This window comes from Pseudophryne corroboree, chromosome 2 (genome assembly GCF_028390025.1).
Source record: "Pseudophryne corroboree isolate aPseCor3 chromosome 2, aPseCor3.hap2, whole genome shotgun sequence".
In the NCBI taxonomy this organism is placed as follows: Eukaryota; Metazoa; Chordata; class Amphibia; order Anura; family Myobatrachidae; genus Pseudophryne; species Pseudophryne corroboree.
This window is the reverse complement of record NC_086445.1, coordinates 222,151,857-222,176,373: the sequence shown is the minus strand read 5'-3', so window position 1 is coordinate 222,176,373 and position 24,517 is coordinate 222,151,857. Positions and strand designations below refer to the sequence as shown.

Below are 24,517 nucleotides of genomic sequence, written 5' to 3'. Positions count from 1 at the left end.
TCAATATACCTCCATACCTATGATTCAAACCTGTTGAAGTCTAATCAAACAACCTACTCATTGAGCTATTTGATCCTACATAAAAATTATGAACACTATATGAAGCTACTTGTACTTTATAAAAAAAATGGCATTGTAATTGAGCAGATCTATGTAGTGTGCAGCCACACACCCAATCTTTTGCAGCCACACACTACATAGATCTGCTCAGCCGAAATGCTGATAATTTTTTCACAAAGTACAAGGTAAGTTTCAAATAGAAATATCTAGCTTAGAAATATCTACCTTTCTATGCAAGGGCAGATAGCTCAATTAGTAGATTGTCTGACTGCAATGCCACAGGCGATGGGTTAGAATCCCGGGTGAGTCAGCATCTTGAAATGTAATAGAGGACAGTGTGATTGAATAACAAAGAAATCTCAAGTTGAGTTCATGAATGTTGCATGGGTATTAGCGACAGAAGGGGTCAGGGTAAGAGACAGGGGCCATCAGGAGATGTTGGGCTACAAAAAGGAGGAAACTGCAAATGAAAGTAATTAAAACAGATAATTGACAAATGCCGCCAACAGCGCCCCCTAGCCTGCAGCGCTATGTGCGGTGCCCCCTCCGCACACACCTAGTTACGGCCCTGCGCACACATATTCCATAGCGCTTTACAGAGAACATTTGATCATTCACATCAGTGAAAGCTTACAATCTATATTCCCTACCACATGTACACATTCACGCCATGGTTAATTTTGTTGGGAGCCAATTAAACTATCAGTATATTTTTGGCTTGTGGGAGGAAACCGGAGTACCTGGAGGAAATCCATGTAAGCACGAGGAGAATATTCAGATTCCAAACAGTTAGAGCCATTGTGAGAACTGAACCAATGACTTCAGTGCTGTGAGGCAGTAATGCTAACCATTACACCATCTACCCTTAAAATCACACTGTAGGCACTGCGCACAGGCAGGTGCAGGCAACTGGCATATAATGATATATCAGGCAATATATATAATGCATGCCAGACACCCATACCGTATACCTGTGCCTCTCCCTCACTTACTGATTGTAGCAGCCTAGCAGGTTCCCCCATCCCTTATAATACTCATTATTACAACCCTCAGTCAGTGTGACTGTATTGATTATATATCAGTGCACAGGGCCTGATTAACCAATAGGCTGATCAGGCTGCAGCCTGGAGCGCTTGGTCCTGGTGGTCGCATCTCCAGCACAATAGATTGCGCTGGGATGGGAGTGCATCCTGGTGCTGCTGGAGTTTAGGCCGAGCAAGGTCTTGTGAGATCTCCCCCGGGAACTGTGGGAGCAGTGGTGCCTGCTGGAAATGCAGGCGTCACCGAGGCAAGGACGCCGGGAAGAGGAGATCCTGTGAGAGCCGCGGCTGGCTCTGCCACCGAGGCTGTGATTGATGCCACTTCCACCTTTTCCAGCACTAATAGGGTGGTAAGTGGCAATATGAATGGAGCTGAGAGCCTGTTACAGATTTTTAGCTGAATGTGAGCAAAAAAATTGGCGGTGGGGAAAGGGGGGGACGGCCACTTCTGTATTAGCCTAGGGTGGCTAAAACCCTTAAACAGGCCCTGTCAGTGCCCCACTGATTGTAGCACGCATCTCCCATACATGGTAGTACTTAAAATAGAGTATTATAGCATATTGATACAGGGGAAACTCAGAAAATTAGAATATCGTGCAAAAGTTCATTTATTTCAGTAATTCAACTTAAAAGGTGAAACTAATATATTATATAGACTCATTACATGCAAAGTGAGATATTTCAAGCCTTTATTTGTTATAATTTTGATGATTGTGGCTTACAGTTTAAGATAAACCCAAATCCAAAATCTCAGAAAATTAGAATATTACATAATATCAATAAAAAAAGGATTTTAAATACAGAAATGTCGGCCCTCTGAAAAGTATAATCATGCTCAGTACTCAGTACTTGGTTTGGGCCCCTTTTACATGAATTACTGCCTCAATGCGGCGTGGCATGGATTCTATCAGCCTGTGGCACTGCTGAGGTGTTATGGAAGACCAGGATGGTTCAATAGCGGCCTTCAGCTCCTCTGCGTTGTTCGGTCTCATGTCTCTCATCTTTCTCTTGGCAATGCCCCATAAATTCTCTATGGGTTTCAGGTCAGGCGAGTGACGGGGAACTTCACAAGGAGTGGACTGAGGCTGGAGTAAGTGCGTCAAGAGCCACCACACACAGACGGATCCTGGACATGGGTCCTGTCGCATTCCGTCCGAAGATGGACGTTTGTCGGACCCAATGTTGTACCGGGGATAATTGGATATCCCCCTAAGCATCTGACGTCATACAAGTGTGTCATGACTGGTCACATGTACAGTACTGCAGGACTGGAGACACAGGCATGCGCTGCAGCCGACACCCAACAGCTGTCTAATCATTGACAGCCTGCTGGGAGTATTCAGCCAGCCCAGCTCTCAGACAATTTTGGCGAAACTCGTGGTCCGCCAGAAATGCCCTTTATACAGACTTGTCGGCGGGCCCCCTCAAACCAACAGGGCTCTAAGCAGCCGCTTTGGTTGCCTTGTGGTAAATCCTCCACTGATCCTAATCACACAGAGAATCACATAGCATCACTTCTTGTAATTGATTTGTCAGACTTTATTTTTCTGTGTTGTCAAATGTTGAGCCTCGTTTGATGGACTTATTTGTTTCTTAGAAAAACAGATGCATAATACAGAAATATAATAAACATTTGTGCTTATTAGATAAAATTTACTTACAGTATGTGATAAATGTTGATTTCTGCTACTTAGTAAGATGCATTTACCACCTTCATATATACACTAGCAATTGCAAATCACACCTGAAGAGATGACACTCTGGACATATATCTTCAGTGTTATATTTTACCACAATGAGGGCATTTTGCAAAGTGAAACTTATTGTCTGCACACTTTAAATGCAAGCCTGACAATCTGTGGTTGAGCACAGGGCCCTCCACCCTCATGGGAATGTTGCTTAAAGCGTGCTACCATTCCGGTAAAGAAAGGTGGTGTAACCAGAAGGTAGCAAAGACCACAAGAATCTATCAAGAAATGGCAGCACTTATAGACACCTTTCATCGTTATCTGTTGCCGGAGATGCTCATGCATCTATAAACTCACATGCTGGCTTGAACCAAGGTGTAACAACTGTAAAGCAGCTCAAGCGACTGCTGTAAAACCAGACAGTGCAGAGAGGCATGGACCATGAACTACATTCATGAACAACCTGAGAACCTGACAAAAAAGACAGTATTCCAAATAACCTAAGGGCAGTTGTGTTAGGTTTGTGATCATATACTTAGGGGTCAATTCAATTAGCGTCAATGTGCGGGTGATGCCAATGATGTGCCATGGGAACCCTTCATTGACCCTAATTGACACCAATTTCGCCACTAAATTGCACTTTTTAGTTGATAGCCATAAAGCACGGTTGATGTTCACATTGCAATGACCCCTTAGTGTGCTGAGGTCATTGAGTCGACCCCTTAGTGTACTTAGGTGTTCTTGGTCATTGTTTTGTAATGCTAATGGTTTAAAATGTGGGATGGCTATTTACAGAAATATGGAACCAAACACCTTATAACTTTTAACATCTGGATATAGAAGATCTGCTCTATATTTTATGTTTACATAAAGACAAGAAATTCTAGCTATTAATTTGTTGAGGTAATCTGAAGAAATTTCACCCCACGCTTCCTGAAGCACCTCCCACAATTTGGATTGGCTTGATGGGCACTTCTTGCGTACCATAAGGTCAAGCTGCTCCCACAACAGCTCAGTGGGGTTGAGATCTGTTGACTGCATTGGCCACTCCATTACAGACAGAATACCAGCTGCCTGCTTCTTCACTAAAAAGTTCTTTCATATTTTGGCGGTGTGCTTTGGGTCATTGTCCTGTTGGAGGAGGAAATTGGTTCCAATCAAGTGCTGTCCACAGGGTATGGCATGGCATTGCAAAATGGAGTGATAGCCTTCCTTGTTCAAAATCCCTTTTACCTTGTATAATCTCACACTTTACCAGCATGAAAGCAGTCCCAGACCATCACATTACCTCCACCATGCTTGACAGAAGGCATTAGGCACTCTTCCAGCATCTTTTCACTTGTTCTGTGTCTCACAAATGTTCTTCTGTGTGATCCAAACACCTCAAACTATGATTTGTCTGTCCATAACACTTTTTTCCAATCTTCCTCTGTCCAATGTCTGTGTTCTTTTGCCCATATTAATCTTTTCCTTTTATTGGCCAGTCTCAGATATGGCTTTTTCTTTGCCACTCTGCCTAGAAGGCCAGCATCCCAGAGTCGCCTTTTCACTGTAGACGTTGACACTGGCGTTTTGCGGGTACCGTTTAATGAAGCTGCCAGTTGAGGACCTGTGAGGCATCTATTTCTTAAACTAGAGACTCTAATGTACTTGTCTTCTTGCTCAGTTGTGTATTGGGGCCTCCCACTTCTCTTTTTACTCTGGTTACAGCCTGTTTATGCTGTTCTCTGAAGGGAGTAGTATACACCGTTGTAGGAAATGTTCAGTTTCTTTGCAATTTCTCACATGGAATAGCCTTCATTACGAAGAACAAGACTGTTGAGTTTCACATGAAAGTTCTCTTTTTCTGGCCATTTTGAGAGTATAATCGAACCCACAAATGTGATGTTCCAGATACTCAACTAGCTCAAAGGAAGGACAGTTTTATAGCTTCTCTAACGAGCAAACCCATTTTCAGCTGTGCTAACATAATTGCACAAGGGTTTTCTAAACACAAAATACCACTAGAACACTGGAGTAATGGTTGCTGGAAATGGGCTTCTATACACCTATGTAGATATTCCTTTAAAAAGCATACGTTTGAAGCTAGTATAGTCATTTACCTCATTAACAATGTATAGAGTGTATTTCTGATTCATTGCATGTTATCTTCATTAAAAAAACAGTGCTTTTCTTTCAAAAATAAGGAAATTGTCTTGGTGACCCCAAACTTTTGAACGTTAGAGTGTATGTATGTATATATATATATATATATATATATATATATACTCGGTGGCGCGGCACTCAGCACTTACATCCAAAAAACAATGCGGACGAGAAGTTTTGTGTCAACGTTTCAATATATTATGATATTTTAATCAGGATAAAGAGCAATAACAGAAAACATACCTTTATACCGGTAAAACACCATGTGAATGTCGACGTCCGAGCCGGGACCACGCACCCACCCTTACGTCGTTCTGTGCTGATGTCATCATCCTCCCACAACACAGCTGTGACTAATACATACCATCACCATAGTAACAGGACAAGCACAGACACGACTAACAATATCAAACAGTGTTAACAGTGTCTTAAAGAGACACTATATAGCCACTCCATAAAAAGATCATAACACAGTTACATTGTATACATTTTCAAAGACATAGTTGTTCATGGAAAGCACTAGTATGGATTTTAATAAACAGAGCTGGTATTACTTTTAAGTTTGTTAAAGTGGATCCCATGGGACAACTGCTTCATATAAACTCCAAAAAATGGCTATCTTAACTAGCCTATAGTCAGGGGCGTAGCCAGAACTTTGTGGGCCCCATAGCAAAATTTTGAAGGGGCCCCCGTCCCAATGCTTCTAGAGAGACACTTCTCTGCAACAGAACAGTGCCCTAGTTCATTTTCTGAACCATAGTAGAGCCTTATTTAATGTTATGCCCCATAGTAGTGTCCTAGTTTCTTTTATAAATCGCAGTAGTGCTTAAGTTCACCCTATGTCACAATTCAGAGTTGTCAGTACACATTATGCCGCACAGTACCCCCAATTCACATTATGATATATAGTGCTCTCCATTCATATTGTGCCTCATTACAGTGCCCTGGTTCATATTATATAATATTAAAATGCCCTCCAGTTCATTTTATACCACACTACAATAAGCAGGTCCAGGGGCATACCTAGATATATTGCAGGCCCCAGGAAAAAGTTTGAAAGGACCCCTATGTACCACCCAATGGTGAAAAATGTATATAACACATGTAACTTTGACAGGGAAGGTGGGCCCCTCTCAGATCTGGGCCCCATAGCAGCTGCACTGCCTGCACCTGTGGTAGCTATGCCCTTGCCTATAATTCCAGAAATACATAATAGCAAAAGGAGTATTGCCAATTAACCCATTGGGATCCACCCCAACCAGTAATGCATAAATTACGAAACTGCAAGTGCAAACTCTACACCCGATAGTTACTTTATCTTAAAGCAGCAATGTGTTTGTTTAAACCTTTTGGTTGCAAAACATCGAGGTGATGGATCCACCTAGCCTCACATTTTAGCAATTGCAAACCACGATTACCACCCTAGCTGTTCTCAAGAATAGTATCAATCATACGGTAATGTAATGAATTCAACGGATGTCTACGTTCCCAAAAATGCAAAGCAACCCGCTGATCACTCTTTCCTGTCAGGAGTGCTGACCTTATAGCCGCTCAGTGTTGCCCCATGCGTTCCTTAAATTTACACTCCGTCTTTACTATGTAACTGTGGGGCAGATTTATTAAGCCTGGTGAAGTGATAAAGTGGAAGGTGATGATAACGCTCCAGCCAGTCAGCTCCTAACTACCATGTTACAGGCTGGGTTTGAAAAATGACAGTTAGGAGCTGACTGGTTGGTGCGTTATCACCTTCCACTTTATCACTTCACCAGGCTTCATAAATCTGCCCCTGAGTCTTCAGGGACAGAGAAGCTGATTAATGACAAATGTTGAATTACAATTAAAGTAATGCCATATTTTATACGTTTTACCTGAATGAGGGTAAGAAAAAGAATCGCCGTAAGCATAAATTGACAGGTTACGCATGTGCCTCTAAAACAGCCTACCCTGGTATTATCCAGGAAGGATGAGATCACCGTCTTCTTAGGGGTACATGTGTTGGTCTTAACTAAAATATCCTTAAGGTTACGGCCCCTCCTGTAACAAGGCATCAACTTTTGGTTCTCCAAATTGAGAGCAGCGTCACTCTGGACCAAAGGCCACAATGTTTTTGCGGTCCTATTAATCATTGGTGATAAATAATGAAACCTACTGTATTAACCCTTGGCTCAAAAATTGCCAAGGGTTAATAAGTTCAACTCTTTTTTTGTGTGTCCTGATGACGGGGGAAAGTGCCCCGAAACACTGAATTAAAAGCACAGTTTATTCACCAAGTAAGGAGTCCAGGAGTGCCACCTCTGTTATTTATGCTCATGGATGAGGTTTGCTAGCCCCTAGGAGATTACCCTGGCAAGCTAAGGTTGGTGCTAACAAGGTAGTGCCGGATTATGGGAGTACATAGATAGATAGATAGATAGATAGATAGATAGATAGATAGATAGATAGATAGATAGATAGATAGATAGATAGATAGATAGACAGATAGGTAGATAGATATACATATAGCTATAGATATGTATTATTCATGCACATTGACCCTGCTTTTGAGAAGTTGCAATAAAATATTGCACAGTATTGATGAGTTTTCCATACAGATCTAAACATAAGACTGAAAGAGAGATAATCAGGAAGCATACTGTATATAGACAGTTCATAAAGAGAAACAATTAGCTTGAGTTTTAAACAAGGTTGCAACTGGTAGTCATTTGCCATGAGCTGTGTTGATGTGTTAACCCTGAAAGATTGTGTCATGCAGCAGGGAAGTTCCTTATGTAGCAGAGTCTCTTACATGTCCTATACACAGAATTATCATCTCACTTGCTGCAGCCTCCAAAGAGAATATGAGCAACATTTGCTTCTTACAGTAATCTTCCAATCATGTTTTACCCTTTACTGTGAAAGTATGCTTAAGTCATATTTGTCAAGCCAGTGACGGGTAAGGTTTTATTATTATTATTATTATTATTATTATTATTATTATTATTATTATTATTATTATTAAAAATAAGTATCACTACAACTACTACTACTACTACTACTACTACTACTACTACTACTAAACTTTGTCCATTTTAACATTATAAAAGTTTTTTTACTGGTGCTTGATGGGCAAAAAATTAGAAGCAGAACGTGATACATTTACTTTAATAGTGTTATTCTGAATGTATGTGTATCATTGAATACCTACAGTATACTCTGACAGTGGATTAATGTCATATTTTTACTAAGTACTATTCATTATTCAGGAATATGTATTGTATCAATTGTTATCTATTTATTGTATTCATTCAGGCCATAAAATATATTGGATCCTGTTCAGAACTAATTGGGGGTACATACGGAGAGATCCGTCTTTAAAATCTAAGCAATCTGACTAGATTGCTTAGATTTTAAGCACGGATCTGTCATGTATATGCCCCCCAGCGATAGCGATGCGCGGCCCCGTGCGTCGCTATCGCTGGTGCTAGATTGGCCTGCATGCAGGCACAATCTAGCACATCGCTCATTTTACCGCTGTGAGCGGCCACCCGTCCACCCCCCTCGCTCAGCACACATCGCGCTGTGCTGAGCGGGGGGTGAGATGTGTGCTGAGCGGTCTGTGTTAAGATCTCTCAGCACACATCTCTCCCGTCAGTACTGGCCTTTACTATCATAAACTTTCTTACAATTTTGTTTATGTAGTTTATACCCATTTTAGACATGAATGTGTAATTTTTCTCACATAGGGTGGGATGTAGCATACTGTATATAGCATATTGTATGTATTGCATATTGTATGTGATGCATCCCACTGCTTATGGCATGCATAGCGGCATTTATTATCACGCATACATGAGGAATCACAAATAATGCTAGGTACACACTATACAATTATCTGGCAGATAATCTGCCAGATCTAGCTGTTTGGAATAAAAATCTGATAATGGATGAGAGCAAATTACAATCTACCATTTGCTCCCAAAACACTGGAAAACGAACAAAACCTGTCATTTATACAAATTGATTAAACACAATTTAACCAACTTGGATAAACGACTGTTTTTCTCCATTTTGTAGTGTTTGGAAGCAAATGGTCGATTGTCATTTGCTCTCATCCATTATTAGATTTTCATTCCAACCAGCTAGATCTGGTAGATTTTCTGCCAGATAATTGTACAGTGTGTACCTAGCATAATAGAAACTAACAATTCTTCCAATAAGAGCTGCTCTCCCAATGTGAGGACCTCTGGGTTTATGAGCTTGAAATCCTATTGCGCATGTGCAATTAACAGTATGCTAGCTTACTAACAAATGTATTATATAGTTTGCTATATATGGGATTTTCAAATATTCTAGACAGTACCATACTACTGGCAAATTACATGGATCCAGTGCAATTCTTACTTACATATGTTCAAAAATAATCTGCACCTTATGCATGTGTTAAAATGCAAATATTAGATATCAATATATGCACAGTGTACATTAAGAAATGACAAAAGAAAGGTATACAATAAAACATGTCTTGTTCAGGAAAGCGTTATACATCCCAGCAAGTTGTACTGCATTTGCTGATGATCTCAAATGAATATCTTGATTGAATAGTTTAGGTATGATTCGTGGAACTGCACATCCCAGCAAGTTGTACTGCATTTGCTGATGATCTCAAATGAATATCTTGATTGAATAGTTTAGGTATGATTCGTGGACTGCACATCCCAGCAAGTTGTACTGCATCTGCTGATGATCTCAAATGAATGGGTTAGATAAATTCCTATTGGATAAGGATATCCAGGGGTATGGTGCATAGTCATGCATTATAGTTACTATTTAGTCAAATCATCATGCAGAGGACACCACAAATAGGTTGAACTCGATGGACAATTGTCTTTTTTCAACCTCAGATACTATGTTACTATGTTACTATGAATATCTTGATTGAATAGTTTAGGTATATTGAAAAAGTGAGGTTTGTTTTTGTATTTTTTTTTACCTTTGTAAAGATATAGTTGGCTGCCTTATTGGTATGTAATGTCTGTTTTTCTTAGCTAATTTATGGCCTTAGCTTAAAGGGGGATTGTATTGGGTGGAGTTTGCAATCATTGCATTCACATGGCTATTGTTCCTATTTAAAGTCTAGTATACGGCTGGATAGCCTTCGGCTGGTAGTGCTTCCATAGAAGTGCTGACATAAAAGTGTTATTATAAAAATAGCGTTATACCTGCGTTAAACCGAAGGAAAACAGAAGGGAAACATCAACACACCAACACTACCACAAATGGACTGCCTTAATGCCTCAAAAGTATGTAATTCATCTTATGCATATTATCTGTTTTTTAAAACCTATGAAAAGTCATCCCCAATCTGCTCTCTACAGTTCTCTCTTATGCAAACTCATGTATGTTTCTTGTAATGATTTCTTGTAATTGTCATTGCATGTGTGGGGAAGTTGCTTGGTGAAACAGTTAATTATTGCATACTGACTGGTGTTTACCTCCTTTGAACATTTGCCCATTGTGGTCAGGTGTACTATATCTTTATAATTAGTAAGGTGTAGTCATGGTGTAAAGGACAGAGTATGATTACTCATTAGTAAAAAAAAAACAAATACTGAGCAACATCCCCAAACAGGTAATTTCAACTTTAAACTTGTCATTTATTTTGTACGCTCTGGACATGGCTACTAATAACAAATGCACAGACAAAATTCTTAAAGCTGTGTCTGCAAATGCTAGGAGCTTAGGAGACAAAATTCCAGAGCTAATTGCGATAATGACAAGGAATAACCTGGATTTTGTGGCAATTACAGAGTCTTGGTGCAATGAGAATCATGACTGGGACATAGCTATACCAGGATACAATTTATTTAGGAAGGATATAATAGGAAGAATAGGAGGAGGGGTAGCAATGTATGTGAAAAAAAGCATAAATGCTACTTAATACAAAATATTGAAGCCAAAACTGAGGCCCTTTGGGTCACCATAGAAACCGGGAAGAAGGACATTATTCGCATTGGGGTGATCTATAGACCACCAGGCCAGGGGCAGGATTTGGACAGGAACCTATTGTTGGACATCTCTAAAATGGTTTTAAAGGGAGAAGTCATAATCATGGGAGACTTTAATTTACCTGATGTAAATTGGGAGGGGTCTTTTGCAAGTTCAGCTATAAGTGGCAAATTTCTACATTCCTTACAGGGAGCATCTCTCAAGCAATTGGTGAGGGAGCCCACTTGCAAAGACTCAATATTAGATTTGATTCTTACAAATGGTGATAGGATATCTGATATATATGTGGGTGAGCACCTGGGATCCAGTGATCATCAATCAGTATGGTTTAGTATAAAGACAGGATCCAACTCCTGTCACACAAAAACAAAGGTGTTGGATTTTAGAAATGCTGACTTTGCAAAAATGGGGAGATGTTTAAGTGATTAATTGGCAGACTGGAGGAACTTGGAAGGAGTGCAGGAGAGGTGGAAAAAACAGAAAAGTGCAATACTAAGTGCAACAGACCTTTGTATCAAAATGGTTAGGAAAAGCACCAGGAAAAGGAAGCCAGTGTGGTTCACAAAAGAAGTATCAACTAGTGTGAAAGCAAAAAAGATGGCTTTTAGGAAATACAAACAGACTCAAAATAATAACGACAAAGAGGTGTATCTGGACAGACGGAAGGATACTAAGAAAGTGATCAGACGTGCAAAGGCAGAAGCTAAGGAGAAAATGGCCCAGTCAGTAGATAAAGGGGGCAAAACTTTTTTTAAGTATATAAGTGAAAGGAGAAAATCAAATGGAGGAATAATAAGACTTAAGACAGAGAGTGAGCATTTGGTGGAGGGAGACAAGGCAAGAGCAGATCACCTAAATAATTATTTTTGCTCAGTATTTACTACAGAAGAAGGGATGGGGCCACAGTTAAGTTGCAAGGACATTCATAAAAATAAGGTAGATGAAAATACATTTACAGAGGAGAAGGTCCTAACAGAACTTTCAAAACTAAAAGTGGATAAATCAATGGGACCAGATGGGATACACCCAAGGATACTCAAAGAGCTAAAAGATTTGCTGGTTACACCTTTGACAGAATTATTTAACCAGTCACTAAATACAGGTGCTATTCCAGAGGACTGGAAATGAGCAAATGTAGTTCCACTGCACAAAAGTGGAAGCAAGGAAGAAGCAAGTAACTACAGACCAGTAAGCCTTACATCAGTAGTAGGGAAAGTAATGGAAAAACTATTAAAAGAAAGAGTAGTGGAATATCTTAAATCAAACAACTTACAGGATCCAAAACAGCATGGATTTACTGGTGGGAGATCATGCCAAACAAATCTTATTGACTTTTTTGACTCTGTGACTTAAATAATAGATCAAGGGGGAGCTGTAGATGTAGCATATCTAGACTTTAGTAAGGCATTTGACACTGTCCCACATTGCAGACTGCTAAATAAACTTGAAAGCCTGGGGGTGGATTATAAATCAGTTAAATGGATAAGAACCTGGTTGCAGGATAGGAAACAGACAGTCATAGTTAATGGAGTGCAATCTATGGAGGGAAATGTTACCAGTGGAGTTCCCCAGGGATCTGTACTTGGTCCAGTTCTCTTTAATATCTTTGTTGGTGACATTGCAGATGGTATTGAAGGGAAGATATGCCTTTTTGCAGATGATACAAAGATATGCAACAGGGTAGACACACCAGGAGGGGTAAAACAAATGATTAATGACCTAGGTAGGCTTGAGAAATGGTCAAGAACGTGGCAACTACAGTTTAATGCTAAAAATGCAAAATCATGCACTTGGGTCTCAAAAACCCAAAGGCTAAATATAGTATCAAGGGTACTATAATGGAAACTACTGAGGAGGAAAGAGATTTAGGAGTCACTATTTCAAGTGACTTGAAGGCAGGAAAGCAATGCAACAAAGCAATGAGAAAGGCAAGTCAGATGCTTGGTTGCATAGGGAGAGGAATCAGTAGCAGGAAAAAAGAAGTGATAATGCCACTGTATAGGTCATTGGTACGGCCCCATCTGGAATACTGTGTCCAGTTCTGGAGACCCTATCTCCAGAAGGATATAAATACATTAGAGAGTGTACAAAGAAGGGCAACTAAAATGGTGCATGGCCTACATCACAAAACTTACCCGGAAAGGCTAAAAGATCTTAACATGTATAGTTTGGAGGAGAGAAGGGAAAGGGGGGACATGATAGAAACTTTCAAATATATCAAGGGTCTTAACAAAGTTCAGGAGGGAAACATTCTTCAAAGGAAAAGAAGTATTAGAACTCGAGGACATACATTGAGACTGGAGGGGGGGAGGTTCAGGGGAAATTTAAGGAAAAATTACTTCACAGAAAGGGCAGTGGATAAGTGGATTAGCCTCCCACCAGGGGTGGTAGAGGCTAAGACTGTAGGGCAATTTAAACATGCTTGGGACAGGCATATGAATATTCTTACAAAGAATTAAGGTTAAAAAAGGGTTGAGATTGCCTAAAGGATAAAATAAAAAAAGGGGCAGACTAGATGGGCCAAGTGGTTCTTATCTGCCATCAAATTCTATGTTTCTATGTTTCTATCTTAATAAATACATATACTTTAATTGTATCACAATATTATAGGGCGCATTCAGTTCCCCGGAGTAATTTATCCCTGGGGTTATATTGATAGCCGGCATTATCAGGGATTTTGTTTCACCTGCCAGGAGGCAGAATAAACAAAATGACCAATAAGTGCCGTTTTTCTGCAGCACAGATCGCGAAAACACATGGAACCGGGAACTTATCCCCTACCCTGTGTGTTTTCACCTGAAAATGGGTACATTTTTCTGCGAAAGAGGGCATTAATCGAAACATCGTACAAAAAATTGCAAAACAATTAATGTGGCTAATTGAATCCCCCCCCTACATATATGCCAATAATGTACATTTTAGCAAATGAAAATGTAGATTGATGTTTTATACACACAGGATTGTAACTATTTCATGTCCTAACTCAGTGGTTTCCAAACTGGGTGCCTTGGGGCAATTGCAGGGGTTCCATGGGTTGAGTAGATCTAAGCAAAATAGTCAGATTGCTTAGATTTTAAGCATGGATCTCTTTGTGAGTACCCCCCTTTAGTAAGTGGGGTCAAGCTCTGAAAAGCTAAGTTAATCAGAGCTTGGTTTATAGTGTCAGACAGCAGTCCTTTTTCACAATTGTTATCAAACAAATAGCTCCAACAATTCTTATTAAATAGCTCCGATACCTAATAAAAGCTGCTGTCTCAAAATTGTTTCAAGCTAAAATACTGTAAAAATACATGTATATCTTTCTCTGTGAAATATATTACTATTATTGAATGTAAAAATAGCAATATAATAATTCTTTGTCTACAAAATTAAATATCACCATTTTCAAAAATTGTTATGCTGAGGAAGTAGGTGAGGACTGTGTATTAACCACAAGTAGAGAGGAAAGTGCAAGATATACATAGGGGGATTCCAACTTTGCCTATTAGAACAATATTCATATTTTGGCCCAGACTTATCAAGCCTTGGAGAGTGATAAATTGCATGGTGATAATGTACCAGCCAATCAGCTCCCAATTGTCATTTTTAAACACACCCTGTAACATGTCAGTTAGGAGCTGGTTGGTTGGTTGGTACTTTATTACTGTGCAAATTATCACTCTCCAAGGCTTGGTAAATCTGAGCCTAATTAATGTGTTTAGATATTCTATAAGCTAGTAATAGGGTGTGTGGATAAATAAATTAGACACACACCATGATGTGATCTGACCGTCTGAGGGACTGGTGAGGTGACCACAAAAATGCTGAAAGAAAAGTTTTATTTTGAGAAGAACATATAATTCTTTTATAACCAATGAGATAAACAGTTGGAACATACAGTACGCCACTTATTTTGTTATTTTTGTTGCAACATGAATATAAATTAGGGGGAAATAAGAATTGTGGGCAAGGCCGGGCTGGCCATCTGGCAAATGCCAGAAGGGCCAATGGCAGAGAGTGGAGCTGGCCAAGCAGCGCAGCCTCCTAGTGCTCTGATGTGCCAGGGCTGCTTCACGGCCTCAATCCGTCCCTGATTGTGGAGCTCATGTAGAGTTGATGCATTAAGTGTCAAAACTACAGGTGTAAAAGAGAGATGCAACTTGCGTATTCTAAGCCGAATGCTTCTCAAGATGAGTCCAACTCTACAACACTAACAAATATACCAGGTTATACGAGGTTTGTATCAGGAGTAATGCAGCATTGAATTTCCATCTGTTCTCTCTAGGAGGGGCATGCAGTAGACGTCTCAGTAAAAGATAGGTCTCCTGCATGTAGCTGCGATCCCACCACTGTGACCAATGTCGCAAGCTGGGATCCAACATCACGATCGCGTAGTCCGACAGCTGAGTAAGCCTCAGCTTTAACAGCTGGCCAATGGAAGCGGGGGCTTCAAGGCCAGGAAGTCTGCATGGTGACACGCAGACCCTGACTCTCTCTCTCTCCCCCTGCATCTTTCCCTCCGCCTCTTGCCCACCCCTCAGTGCCACTACCTGTCAATCAGGCAGCAGAAGAAGGGAACTACCAACACCATCCCACGGCCCATTCTGCACATGTGCAGAGAGGTCCTTGTGAAGCCACACAATAGCACATAACTCGGAATCAGGCCCAGTGTCAGTAGTAAATGCTGAAGTCACATTACACAATTTGTACAATATTGTAATCAAATAGTGTACTTATAACATAGAATAGTGCAGTGGTTCTCAAACTGGGTGCTGTGGCACCCTGGGGTGTATTTTTGCTATACATGCTATACTATACTATAATATGTTTCCTCCTGGGCTAGATAGATGAGATATATGGTATAAATATGAGGATTCATTCTCTAATTGATGTGCATAGAGAGCATGCCCCCTGATACCAGTCATATACTGCACACTGTTACCTTCATTACCAGCTATATAATGCGCAATTATACCCCAATAACAAGTCATATTGCGCATTGTGTGCTACTACCATTGCCGTTCATTTGCTACCCTAGAACCTGTTATGTACTGCATCATTCTACCTCCATTTCGAATCATATATTATATAAACCATTGCCAGTCTAGGGTCATTCAGTTCTACAGGTGAAACTCAGAAAATTAGAATATCGTGCAAAGGTTCATTAATTTCAGTAATTCAACTTAAAAGGTGAAAATAATATATTATACAGACTCATTACATGCAAAGTGAGATATTTCAAGCCTTTATTTGTTATAATTTTGATGATTGTGGTTTACAGGTTAAGATAACCCCAAATCCAAAATCTCAGAAAATTAGAATATTACATAAAATCTGTAAAAAAAGGATTTTAAACACAGAAATATCGGCCCTCTGAAAAGTATAATCATGCATATGTACTCAGTACTTGGTTTGGGCCCCTTTTGCATGAATTACTGCCTCAGTGCGGCATGGCATGGATTCTATCAGACTGTGGCACTGCTGAGGTGTTAGGGAAGACCAGGATGCTTCAATAGCGGCCTTCAGCTTCTCTGCATTGTTCGGTCTCATGTCTCTCATCTCACTAACTCCAGCCTCAGTCCACTCCTTGTGAAGCTCCCCCACACTTTTAAATTGCCTTTTTCCTGACAATCCTCTCCAGGCTGCGGTCATCCCTGCTGCTTGTGCACCATGAGAACATCCAACTTGTTTTGAAATTTCCTTTTGAGGCTTTCCCTCCTTGTGGAGGGTGTCAATGATGGTTTTCTGCACAACTGTCAGGTCAGCAGTCTTCCCCATGCTTGTGAATTGTACTGAACCAGACTGAGAGACCATTTAAAGGCTGGTGGTTTGGATTAATTAGCTAATTAGGGTGTGACACTTTGGGCCTACAATATTGAACCTTTTCACAATATTCAAATTTTCTGAGATTTTGGATTTCGTGTTTTCCTAAGCTGTAAGCCACAATCATCAAAATTATAACAAATAAAGGCTTGAAATATCTCACTTTGCATGTAATGAGTCTATATAATATATTAGTTTCACCTTTGAAGTTAAATTACTGAAATAAATGAACATTTGCCCGATATTCTAATTTTCGCAGTTTCACCTGTATAGTCCTGAATGAGTATGGACCCTATATAACACATATGTGCCAAGACTCCGAAGGACAGTCACCACCATAAGCAGATAAATAATACTGGAAAAATGAGACTACACTAGTGGAAAGCCGTCGGAATGGACAGTTATTAGTTTTTTACTGAGCACCCTGTGTAGGTATTCTTCACTCCATTGGTCTGCGTGACACTGCCCTCTCTTGGCTGTCCTCCTACCTTTCTGACCGTTCTTTCTCTGTCTCCTCTCATGACTCCACCTCCCCCTCACTTCCCCTAACTGTAGGGGTACCCCAAGGTTCTGTCCTTGGTCCTCTTCTCTTCTCTCTCTATACGTCCTCACTAGGTAAGCTCATTAGTTCTTTTGGTTTCCAATATCATCTCTATGCTGATGACACCCAAATCTATATTTCCTCTCCAGACCTCTCCCCTGCTCTCCTCACTCGTATCTCCAACTGTCTCTCTGCTACCTCTTCCTGGATGTCCCAGCGCTTTCTTAGACTTAACATGTCTAAGACAGAGCTGATCATCTTTCCTCCCTCCCGCATAACCTCACCTCCTACAATCTCATTATCTATTGATGGAACTACTATCTCCTCTAGCCCCCAAGTGCGCTGTCTTGGAGTAATCCTTGACTCCTCCCTCTCCTTCAAACCACACATTCAGCACCTCTCACAAACCTGCCGTTTTCATCTAAAAAATATTTCCAGGATCAGACCCTTTCTGACCCAGGATGCTACTAAGACTCTTATCCACTCACTGGTCATCTCCAGACTGGACTACTGTAATCTGCTCCTGACTGGCATTACTGACAAATACCTCTCTCCACTCCAATCTATCCTCAATGCTGCTGCCCAGCTCAACTTCCTCACCAAACGCACTACGTCCACCTCTCCTCTCTTACTAGACCTTCACTGGCTCCCCTTCCCTTTCAGAATCCATTTCAAGCTTCTCACACTCGCTTACAAAGCCCTCACCCACTCCTCTCCCATCTACATCTCTGACCTTATCTCCCTTTACACTCCCACCCGTCCTCTTCGCTCTGCTAATGCACGCCGACTCTCCTGCCTACGGATTACTTCCTCCCACTCCTACCTCCAAGATTTTTCACGTGCTACACCACTTCTTTGGAATTCCCTACCTCTCCCCCTCAGACTCTCCACCTCTCTACAAAACTTCAAACTTTCTCTCAAGACCCACTTCTTCACCAAACCCAGCCAAATCTCATCCTAACCCTCTGTTCTACGCTCTCTATGTACCCCATCTGTGTCACCCCCGTCTGTCTACCCCTCCCCTTTAGAATGTAAGCTCTCACGAGTAGGGCCCTCTTCCCTCATGTGCTTATCCTTTCTTACTTTAATAATCTTCAACTGCACCACATCCAGCAGTCTTCTGCCACCTGATACTTATTCCAGTGTCATCTGCTGATGTAGCTATGTTTATTTACCCTGTACTTGTCCTATACTGTCATCAACTGTTAGTTGCTGTTTTCCTGTTTGATTATTTGTTTATGTACCCTGTAATTGGGCGCTGCGGAACCCTTGTGGCGCCATATAAATAAAGGATAATAATAATAATAATAATAATAAGGGCAAAGATCTCCTTCACAAGGTAAACATGTAAAGTGGAGATTTTGGATCTATCGTTATAGCAAATGTTTACATTGCTCGCACACGCTTTTCCCATAGACTTTACAAGGGAACTTTGCCGCTCCGCAACACCTGAACCATTGCCCACCATTGCCTCAATCTCTAATTGTGTTGCCCTCTGTACAGTGCAGTGGACCACTTGTGATGCCGTACAGTGGCGTAAGTTCATCCCAATTGCCCGGAGGCAAGATAAATATTGGTGCCCCCCTATTTCCTATATTAAGATAAATATATGTATGTATGTGTGCGTGTGTGTATGTGTGTGTGTGTGTGTGTGTGTGTGTGTGTGTGTGTGTGTGTGTGTGTGTGTGTGTGTGTGTGTGTGTGTATGGAGTGTTCTGAAAAAAATTATATACTGTATTTATACATTTAATTGTCTTTTATTTTAAATCACACATTTCTTAGCAGTCATACCCAGGATTAGAGCCCATGACTTGTTACACTAGCAGCAGACACTTTACTGATGGAGTTATTTGCTCCTGTAGAGGAAGCATGAGAATTCTAACTATATGAAGTTACATGTAATTGTCAGAGAAGTAGCTTCATATAGTTAAAATTCTCATATTTCCTATACAGGAGAAACAGCTTCATCAGTAAGGTGTCTGCTTCCAGTGTAATAGGTTGTGGTTTCTAATCCTGGGTGTGACACTTGTAAAATGTGTATATTTAGTATAATAAAGAGGGTGTGATTTGCAGCTATCAATTAACTTAATTTAATTCAATGGTGTCACAGAATGGGAGGAGAGGTGCCCCCCTTCAGAGCAGGAGCCCGGCGGCAGATGACTCCGTTGCCTCCCAGAGTTCTGCCTCTGATGCCTTATGAATAAAGTTTAATAATAATGATAATACTGATAAGCCATACAATATGTGACTGCATGATCGTGCACTTTAGTGGGGACATCGATCTAGAGCACTTCTTTGGGTACAGAAGGTTCCTGCAGACAGTACTCCTGAGACGGGGACTGTCCTTGGGAAATGGGGACATCTGGTAGACATAACACAAGTGTGCTGTTTTAGGAAGATGTTTAAAATTACTAAAGTACAAAAAATATATATTTAAATGTACAGAATCTGCATTTACTGATATTGTGGAGTAATCATTGCCTGTGTAATTTATATGTATTATATTCTGCTAATCCTGTTCCAGGAGCTCACCATGAGCAGCTCCTAGAGGAGATGGAACTTCCAGCTGAAACAGGAGCAGGTAAAGAAGAGACAACATCTCAGACCCCTCTGTCATTGACATTCCCAACAATAACACAAACTGAAACCAAAGGATGTATAGAACCTGCTGACAGTGAGTTTCTGCCATTTATCATCTTAGTATCTATTAGCAGATATGCTGGTTTGCCGTTTTAGATTATTATAATTATTGTCATCTGTGTATTGTAGTAGGAAATAAGCATTTTGTGGGCATAACAGCGGTTACGGAATGTAGAAAATCCCAATGCTACATCAATAATGGAAATAATGTAACAGGTTGCAGTAGTTCCCACACATTTGTTCCTAGGGCCCACACATTGCTAGCAGAATACAGGATTGAATCATATCTATATTGTATTCAGGGTGGTGTGACAGTGCTGCTAAGACTTTTATGTTTTCTTAATATGTTTCACAGTGGAGTTAATAAGTCAGTGCTTAATCACCTGATACTATTAATTGGGTTGGGTACGAAATCCCATCAGAAGTTTGACAGCGGGATCCCGAAGGATCGTGGTATTTCTACCCTGTCTCTACCCCTAATCCTACCCCTAACCCACCCCTCCCACAACATAACCCTATCCTCCCCCTCCTGCACGCTAACCGTCTCCTCCAGCAGCCTAATCCTAACCTTCCCCCACAGCCTGATCCTAACCTCCCCCACCTCTGCAGCCTAACCCTAACCATCTCCTCCCACAGCCTAATCCTAACCCTTCCCCTAGTGCCTAACATCCCTCAACTCCGCAGCCTAACCCTAACCATCCCCTCCAACAGCCTAACCCTCCCCCTAGTGCCTAACCGAAACCCATCCCCACCACAGCCAAAACCTAACCTACCCGCACCTCCGCAGCCTAACCCTAACCCTCCCCCTAGAGCCTAACCCTAACCCCAAGGCCAGTACTTACCTTGGGGATCCGTTGAGATTCTGACCATCGGAATTCTGCTGTCGGTATTCTGACTGAGTTTACTTGAGTTTACTTCTTGAGTTTACTTCAAAGGTATAATTTCCTGTTAAGACATCATGGTACCAATGGCAGCGGTAACAGATGTTAACTCATGGGGCAAAAAAGTGTGCATTACTATATTTGCCCTAAAAGATGATGTTTATCAGGAGGAGAGGTTACCAACTCAGTTTGGGCTCCAAAAGAGTTAATGTTCACTGTTTCCACCTCTTACATTTATATATCTTTTGATTAAGTAATTGGCATATGTTAATTAGAGATGAGCGGGTTCGGTTCCTCTGAATCCGAACCCGCCCGAACTTCAGTTTTTTCTTCACGGGTCCGAGCGACTCGGATCTTCCCGCCTTGCTCGGTTAACCCGAGCGCGCCCGAACGTCATCATCCCGCTGTCGGATTCTCGCGAGGCTCGGATTCTATCGCGAGACTCGGATTCTATATAAGGAGCCGCGCGTCGCCGCCATTTTCACACGTGCATTGAGATTCATAGGGAGAGGACGTGGCTGGCGTCCTCTCCGTTTAGAGAAGAGAGTGAGACAGTAGAGAGAGACACAGTAGTAGTAATTTTGGGGAGCATTATTAGGAGGAGTACTACTATACTACTACTACTTGCTGAAGTGATATAGATTAGATAGTGTGACTGTATTAATTATCTGACTTGTGGGGGAGACACTGACAGTGGGGAGCAGTTAGAGTCTGAGAGCAGGACTCAGGAGTACATATAACGTACAGTGCACACTTTTGCTGCCAGAGTCAGTGCCACACTGCCATTGTGACCACACTGACCACCAGACCAGTATAATATATTTTGTTATTGTCTGCTTAGGAGTACTACTTGCAAGTTGCTGATAGTGTGACCAGTGACCTGACCACCAGTTTAATAATCACCACCAGTTTAATATATATATATATATATATATATAATTGTATATAATATATATATATATATATAATATTGTATACCACCTACCCGTGTTTTTTTTTTTTTTTTTCATTCTTCTTTATACATACTACTATAGTAGCTTACTGTAGCAGTCTGCGGTGCTGCTGAGCTGACAGTGTCCAGCAGGTCCGTCATCAGTCATTACATAATAAATATATATACCTGTCCGGCTGCAGTACTAGTGATATTATATATACATATATATTGATTTCATCTCATTATCATCCAGTCTATATTAGCAGCAGACACAGTACGTTAGTCCACGGCTGTAGCTACCTCTGTGTCGGCACTCGGCAGTCCATCCATAATTGTATACCACCTCCCCGTGGTTTTTTTTTTTTTCTTTCTTCTTTGTACATACTACTATAGTATAGTAGCTTACTGTAGCAGTCTGCGGTGCTGCTGAGCTGACAGTGTCCAGCAGGTCCGTCATCAGTCATTACATAATAAATATACATACCTGTCCGGCTGCAGTACTAGTGATATTATATTGATTTCATCTCATTATCATCCAGTCTATATTAGCAGCAGACACAGTACGGTAGTCCACGGCTGTAGCTACCTCTGTGTCGGCACTCGGCACTGCAGTCCATCCATAATTGTATACCACCTCCCCGTGGTTTTTTTTTTTCTTTCTTCTTTGTACATACTACTATAGTATAGTAGCTTACTGTAGCAGTCTGCGGTGCTGCTGAGCTGACAGTGTCCAGCAGGTCCGTCATCAGTCATTACATAATAAATATACATACCTGTCCGGCTGCAGTACTAGTGATATTATATTGATTTCATCTCATTATCATCCAGTCTATATTAGCAGCAGACACAGTACGTAAGTCCACGGCTGTAGCTACCTCTGTGTCGGCACTCGGCAGTCCATCCATAATTGTATACCACCTCCCCGTGGTGTTTTTTTCTCTTTCTTCTTTGTAAATACTACTATAGTATAGTAGCTTACTGTAGCAGTCTGTGGTGCTGCTGAGCTGACAGTGTCCAGCAGGTCCGTCATCAGTCATTACATAATAAATATACATACCTGTCCGGCTGCAGTACTAGTGATATTATATTGATTTCATCTCATTATCATCCAGTCTATATTAGCAGCAGACACAGTACGGTAGTCCACGGCTGTAGCTACCTCTGTGTCGGCACTCGGCACTGCAGTCCATCCATAATTGTATACCACCTCCCCGTGGTTTTTTTTCTTTCTTTCTTCTTTGTACATACTACTATAGTATAGTAGCTTACTGTAGCAGTCTGCGGTGCTGCTGAGCTGACAGTGTCCAGCAGGTCCGTCATCAGTCATTACATAATAAATATACATACCTGTCCGGCTGCAGTACTAGTGATATTATATTGATTTCATCTCATTATCATCCAGTCTATATTAGCAGCAGACACAGTACGTTAGTCCACGGCTGTAGCTACCTCTGTGTCGGCACTCGGCAGTCCATCCATAATTGTATACCACCTCCCCGTGGTGTTTTTTTCTCTTTCTTCTTTGTAAATACTACTATAGTATAGTAGCTTACTGTAGCAGTCTGCGGTGCTGCTGAGCTGACAGTGTCCAGCAGGTCCATCATCAGTCATTACATAATAAATATACATACCTGTCCGGCTGCAGTACTAGTGATATTATATTGATTTCATCTCATTATCATCCAGTCTATATTAGCAGCAGACTCAGTACGGTAGTCCACGGCTGTAGCTACCTCTGTGTCGGCACTCGGCAGTCCATCCATAATTGTATACCACCTCCCCGTGGTTTTTTTTTTTTCTTTCTTCTTTGTACATACTACTATAGTATAGTAGCTTACTGTAGCAGTCTGCGGTGCTGCTGAGCTGACAGTGTCCAGCAGGTCCGTCATCAGTCATTACATAATAAATATACATACCTGTCCGGCTGCAGTACTAGTGATATTATATTGATTTCATCTCATTATCATCCAGTCTATATTAGCAGCAGACACAGTACGGTAGTCCACGGCTGTAGCTACCTCTGTGTCGGCACTCGGCAGTCCATCCATAATTGTATACCACCTACCCGTGGTTTTTTTTTTCTTTCTTCTTGATACATACTACTATAGTAGCTTACTGTAGCAGTCTGCGGTGCTGCTGAGCTGACAGTGTCCAGCAGGTCCGTCATCAGTCATTACATAATAAATATATCTACCTGTCCGGCTGCAGTACTAGTGATATTATATATATATATATTGATTTCATCTCATTATCATCCAGTCTATATTAGCAGCAGACACAGTACGGTAGTCCATGGCTGTAGCTACCTCTGTGTCGGCAGTCGCTCATCCATCCATAAGTATACTAGTATCCATCCATCTCCATTGTTTACCTGAGGTGCCTTTTAGTTGTGCCTATTAAAATATGGAGAACAAAAATGTTGAGGTTCCAAAATTAGGGAAAGATCAAGATCCACTTCCACCTCGTGCTGAAGCTGCTGCCACTAGTCATGGCCGAGACGATGAAATGCCAGCAACGTCGTCTGCCAAGGCCGATGCCCAATGTCATAGTACAGAGCATGTAAAATCCAAAACACCAAATATCAGTAAAAAAAGGACTCCAAAATCTAAAATAAAATTGTCGGAGGAGAAGCGTAAACTTGCCAATATGCCATTTACCACACGGAGTGGCAAGGAACGGCTGAGGCCCTGGCCTATGTTCATGGCTAGTGGTTCAGCTTCACATGAGGATGGAAGCACTCAGCCTCTCGCTAGAAAACTGAAAAGACTCAAGCTGGCAAAAGCACCGCAAAGAACTGTGCG

The 24,517-nt window shown here is 41.1% G+C and overlaps 1 protein-coding gene across 1 annotated transcript in view; it reads left to right on the top strand.

The window, feature by feature from the left end:
* LOC135010548 (zinc finger E-box-binding homeobox 1-like) overlaps window positions 1-24,517 on the top strand; it is a 154,172-nt gene that overhangs the window by 97,488 nt on the left and 32,167 nt on the right. The window contains exon 2 of the mRNA XM_063952392.1: window positions 19,786-19,935. Coding sequence (XP_063808462.1) covers window positions 19,786-19,935 — 150 coding nt within the window. The remainder of the gene's footprint in view (window positions 1-19,785; window positions 19,936-24,517) is intronic.